At 43.3% G+C, this 6,104-nt stretch overlaps 1 protein-coding gene across 2 annotated transcripts in view; it reads left to right on the top strand.

The window, feature by feature from the left end:
* Positions 1–5,282, top strand: part of duox2 (dual oxidase 2) — a 10,318-nt gene extending 5,036 nt beyond the window's left edge. The window contains exons 5-8 of one of the 2 annotated variants that reach the window (XM_084059272.1): positions 2,954–3,161; positions 3,624–3,838; positions 4,037–4,230; positions 4,375–5,282. In XM_084059272.1, the coding sequence (XP_083915398.1) occupies positions 2,954–3,161; positions 3,624–3,838; positions 4,037–4,230; positions 4,375–4,386 (629 nt within the window). In that variant the 3' untranslated portion in view covers positions 4,387–5,282. Of the gene's footprint in view, positions 1–2,953; positions 3,162–3,623; positions 3,839–4,036; positions 4,267–4,374 lie in introns of both variants that reach the window. The other variant, XM_084059273.1, reaches the window with a different exon arrangement.
* The last annotated feature ends 822 nt before the right edge of the window (positions 5,283–6,104 follow it).

The following is a 6,104-nucleotide window of genomic DNA, read 5'->3' as shown; positions in this document are numbered from 1 at the left end:
CAGCTGTTGAGGTCATGCTCAGGTCGTGCTCAAACATACATACGGACAGACACACACACACACACACACACGGACAAAGTCAGTCCTTGGAGTGGCTAGCACCACTCAAAAAGTAAAGTCAAACAGTGATACAGCAACACAGCCTCTTACCTTCAGTCCAGCTCTTCACACAGTTCATCCTCAATAGAAACACTCTCTTACCTTCAGTCCAGGTCTTCACACATGCAGCACTATCAGAGATATAGACCCTCTATCTTCTACAGCAGTGGTTCTCAAACCTTTTCATGTCAAGGACCCCCAAATTGAAATGTATTTGACCGTGGACCCCCATCTCAAATATTTTGTTCCAGGGATCCCCCAGAAACAAAGATTTGAGTTTCGAATGTTCGCTTAAAAAAAATAATATATATATAAACATATTCAAAGTTTTGCACAAATTTCAAAAATAGCAGATCTACAAGCTCATAGCGTTGCACTCGGTGCCGCACAATGAGCTTGTATATCTGCTATTTTTGAATAGCTAAAATATAAAAGGTAAAATATTTTGTGACGCTATATTATCACATTTTGCTGGGGACCCCCTGGAACCCCACCAAGGACCCCTGGGGGTCCCCGGACCCCATGTTGAGAACCAAGGTTCTACAGTAGTCTGTCTCTGATCACATTCACAGACTAGCCTGTCAGTCACACTCTCCAGGTGTCACAAACATTCTGACTGCCAATCAACTCAATCAGCCTGGAGTGACAGACAGGTGAGTCTTGAGTCAGTGATTGGGAAACTCACAGCAATACTATGCACACCAGCCATAACACCTCTTTTATTTATAATAAACATACGTAACATCACATACATTGTCACACCAATATCAAAAGGATAAAACACAAAAAAAGCCAGCGGCTTATTTCCATTGCGTTCAGTGGCGCAGCCAGAATGGGAGTATAGGCTGGGCCTAGGCAGGAGCAGGTGGGCCCGTGCACGCGCACAAAAAAATGGGTTAGGGTTAGGTCAGGGTTATGCCATTTAATTCTTATTTTTGCCTGATTTTGACGATTTTTTTATTTAAAAAATCATTATAAAAAAATAAATTAAAGAAAAATCCCCCCCAAAAAATGTTGCAATATCGATTGGGTGGGCCAGCTTTCTATGTGGGTGGGCCACGGACCACCCAGGCCCACCCATGGCCGAGCCCCTGATTGCGGTCCTTTCATGTACAGTGTGTGTAAATTCAGGGCTGTCAATTTTTCAGAAAACCTTGAAGTGAGATTTGGTGGCGTGTGCAGCAATTATTATTAATATTATTATTATTATTTGATCACGCATGGAGTCACCACCGCATGCGAAGACATTTATTTTTTTAAATACATGTTTGTACTTACACCCAGACCCAGTACAACACACCAGTCGTAATCCCCCAACCAGGTACAGCTGGTTTGCACTGCTAGTGCTATAGTTTTACAAATCTAACTCTCAATAATGCAATCAAGTACTTTTGAGGCAGAAAGTAGGTGGAGATGATCATTATGCTGGGAGGTCTGGGGGTACACTTTCTCATTATTTATCATTTAATGAGAAATTGTATCTGAGCCAGTCTTGCATTGTTTATTTTGGAGAGCCGTGTAACAGCCTGTGTAGAGATGGTGACTCTCCACTGGTCATATGGTGCACCATATGTTATTTTTATATATATATATATATATATATATATATATATATATATATATATATATATATACACACATATATATATATACACACACACACACACACACACACACACACACACACACACACACACACACACACACACACACACACACACACACACACATATATATACAGTATATGTCTTATATATATATACCATATGTTATATATACCGTGACTGATGTGTGCACCTACTGTATGTTTCCCATTCGATATCCACATATCCATAACAGTCTGATAACTAAGACAGACTGCGTCACAAATGATCCTAAATGGTCTAATCCCTTTAAACCAGGGGTCTTCAACGTTTTCAGGCCAAGGACCCCCTAGCTGAGAGAGAGATGAAGCAGGGACCCCCTCTTTATTGTATAAAATTGGGTTTCAGATAAACTTCTGCTGCTCTTTTTTCCCTCTACACCTATAGGGCTCACCTATATGTGAGCTTGTAGATCTGCTATTTTTGGCTAAAGTTCTCCTCAGAAAAGGGATGCTAGGGTTCAAGTGGCATTATAAAAAAAATCACACCCAGTGTGAAGTGGGCGGTGTGTGGTCATCACAACATGACTCACTTTAAAAAAAGGATAAATGCCTTTTTTTAAAGTCCATACTGCTATTCATAGGGCTGCACATGTGTCATGTGTTTCGCTAGCCAATCACAGTCCTAAATTTGCAAAGTCAGCCAGTCACATTACAGTTAGTGGTGATGACACTAGCTGTAATGTGATTGGCTGACTTTGCAAAAGTATCGATTTGCATTAACAATGGAAGGGTTAGGGGTATACAATGCGTTGTAGACTATTGGCCAATCACGGTGCAGGATTGGTCAGTGTCCAAAACTCACTTATAGGGGGCGGCTACACCGCCCCAAAAATCATATCATACAAAGATTTGGCGGACCGCTTGTAGTAACTCTGAGGACTCCCTAGGGGTCCCGGACCCCCTGTTGAAGACCCCTGCTTTAAACACTCACCTGCAGTAATGCTCTCTCTCTCTCTCTCTCTCTCTCTCTCTCTCTCTCTCTCTCTCTCTCTCTCTCTCTCTCTCACTCACTCACTCACTCACTCACTCACTCACTCACTCACTCACTCACTCACTCACTCACTCACTCACTCACTCACTCACTCACTCTCTCTCCCTCTCTATCTCTCACCGTTCAGCTATTTAAAACATGTAATATCTGTGTTTTCTTACATTATACATGATGAATTCCTCCAATGCAGACAGATGATGATTCATTCTGCTCTTCAGGGACCCCTGTGGTGCAGCTGAACGAGACCATTGACTACAATGAGATGTTTAGTTGGGAGGATTCTATTGAGAAGGACTTGGAGGAGGGTCTGGAGAGAGGACTACCAAACCCCATCCTCTACATCGCTGAGAAGTTCACCCCCAACAACCCCTGTGGGCTGATCTTCCAGTACCGATACTCTGGACGCTATGCCTCCGCAACGCTCTGGTAACTAACCCTAACCCTCTGGTAACTAACCCTAACCCTAACCCCAACCCTCTGGTAACTAACCCTAACCCTCTGGTAACTAACTCTATCCCTGACCCTAACCCTAACCCTAACCTTCTGGTAACTAACTGCCCCTTTAACCCTAACCTTAACCCTGACCCAAGTACCCAACGCTCTGGTAACTAACTCTAACCCTAACCCAGGCCGGCAGGCCAGCAATGTGTCGATGTGTGTCCCTGAGCAAGACTCTTAATAACCCCTAATTGCTCCCTGGGCGCCGATATTTCATTAAAAAAAAGCTCTAAATCTATTTGAATTAATTTTCTATTTGAGAACGTTTTAACTTATGAGCAAACCAATGCAACCATATGCACCAATGCATTTGTGTCTATCATTGTTCTGATAGACACAAATAACCTTTGATAGATAAAGCATTTAAATTACTTCAATTATTATTAACAGGACAGCGTTCTGCTGCTGGCTGCTGGCTAACATCCTGTTCAGCATGCCTGTCATCCTGTATGCTGGATACATGATGCTGGCCACCTCCGCCTTCATCTTCTTCTCCATCGCCTCCTTCTCCACCATCATGAACCTTCCCAAATGCATCTTCTCCATAGGAGTGGCTTCCTTTGAAACGCAGTACAGCCACTCCTTCTGGCTGGCCCTGGCTACAGGTATGTAATATACAGTACACAGTACAGTACACATACATACAGTACAGTAAATATACAGTACATTATATATACAGTTCAGCCACTCCTTCTGGCTGGCCCTGGCTACAGGTATGTAATAATTCCAGGTGTTCTGTGTGGGCTCATTGGGGGCGTGGTGGTCATGTTTGACCTTTGACCTGGTCATGTGATCTATTCCAGGTGTTCTGTGTGGCCTCATTGGGGGCGTGGTGGTCATGTTTGACCTGGTCGTACCAGAGAAGATCAGAGAGGCCTTCAGCGTGGCGGTGGACAGCTGTGAAGACGAGGATGAGTGTCACTACGGCGAAGGTTACCTGAACTCTCTGTTCCTGGACGGAGTGAACGCCTCAACGTTGACCTCTGTACACATTCCTGTAAGTTCATGACCTCTGACCTCCGTACACATTCCTGTAAGTTCATGACCTCTGACCTCCGTACACATTCCTGTAAGTTCATGACCTCTGACCTCATCTCTGTTATTTGTTATTTATTGTATTTGTTTTGTTTTTCTGTTCCAGGAGAATATATGAAGCTGTCACGCCGTCCCTCAACTTTTCCAGATGATACTTGAAAATATGTTTTTTTTTTGCCGAATGTGTTACAGAGGGAATGTGATGTTCTGAGCCTATTATGTACTTACTGTATATAATCATTGTTTTTGTAAAAAGAAATGTACATAATAGAATACCGTTATGTCTGTTTTAAATGTTCCTGATTCATGCGTACGATGTTGTTTAACATGAATTACTAGCTCCGTTCTCGTCAGTGGAGTATGAATAGTTTATTATGAATGAATGTGATGGTTAAAGGAACCAGAGGATCAAACAAACAAACAGAGGGTTCATTTTATGAAACACTATAAGCCTGATGCTACATTAACACATTTTGCTGGGAACCCCCTGGAACCAAGGACCCCTGGGGGTCCCCGAACCCCACTTTGAAAACCAGTGGTTTGTCTGTGTTTATTGTTGGAACACAGTTCATATAAGATGTGATCTAAGATGAAACCTTATGGTATTGTCAATGTAAAAACAACAACCTCAGTGACCCAGAGGGGCGACAGTGCCCTCTAGCAGCAGTGGTGTCACACTGCAGTGCTCTATATACGTATTTGTATGATAAATAGCAAAAACAGCTGATCTACAACCTCACCGTATGACACGTTGTAATAGCTTGTACGGTAGATCGGCTCTTTTAGCTATTTTATTCGAATTCACCCTGGTAGGAACTCAGGATTGTGTGGAACTGTTGTTTTAGTCTTGGTTTCACAGCAGCGGTGTTCCGTGTCGCACCGTCCTCCTGTGATCATTCTGGCAGCTCAATAAATGTGACAACTTGAGAAAATAGAAAAATGCTTGATTGAAAGTTATTATTTACTTGTTTTTGGTCACTTTATATTTCAATAAAACAAAAAACAAAAAGGCAAGATGTTGCATTCAGCAGTGACAGTGTATTCTGTAAGTATTGGATAATAATACATTCATTTTATTCATGTACATTTTGGATACATTCTTATATCATCAAGGTCATTTTTATTCCATATAAGGTCATTCTTATACCATATAAGGTAACGTTTGCAGCACTGTCTTTGGCCTCCAGCATCACCGTAGTAAAGTATCGGTTTTACCAAGTAGGTATCCCTAGGTATAGATTATATAGCATATAGATACTAGGTAGGGCCCTTAGTACATAGAGCCCTATAGGGTTAGGGCCCTTAGTGTAGACCTGTAGTCTTCAACGTTTTCCAAGCCAAGGACCCCTTAGCTGAGAGAGATGAAGCAAGGACCCCTTAGCTGAGAGAGATGAAGCAGGGACCCCTTAGCTGAGAAACAGAGATGAAGCAGGGACCCCTTAGCTGAGAGAGCGATGAAGCAGGGACCCCTTAGCTGAGAGAGCGATGAAGCAGGGACCCCTTAGCTGAGAGAGAGATGAAGCAGGGACCCCTTAGCTGAGAGATGAAGCAGGGACCCCTTATCTGAGAGAGATGAAGCAGGGACCCCTTATCTGAGAGAGATGAAGCAGGGACCCCTTATCTGAGAGAGATGAAGCAGGGACCCCTTAGCTGAGAGAGCGATGAAGCAGGGACCCCTTAGCTGAGAGAGATGAAGCAGGGACCCCTTAGCTGAGAGAGCGATGAAGCAGGGACCCCTTAGCTGAGAGAGATGAAGCAGGGACCCCTTAGCTGAGAGAGAGATGAAGCAGAGACCCCTTAGCTAAGAGAGCGATGAAGCAGGGACCCCTTAGCTGA

The sequence above is a fragment of the Gymnoscopelus microlampas genome (assembly GCF_963454915.1).
Source record: "Gymnoscopelus microlampas genome assembly, chromosome: 6".
Classification (NCBI taxonomy): Eukaryota; Metazoa; Chordata; class Actinopteri; order Myctophiformes; family Myctophidae; genus Gymnoscopelus; species Gymnoscopelus microlampas.
The sequence above is the reverse complement of the archived record's forward strand: the minus strand, read 5'-3'. Positions and strand labels throughout refer to the sequence as shown.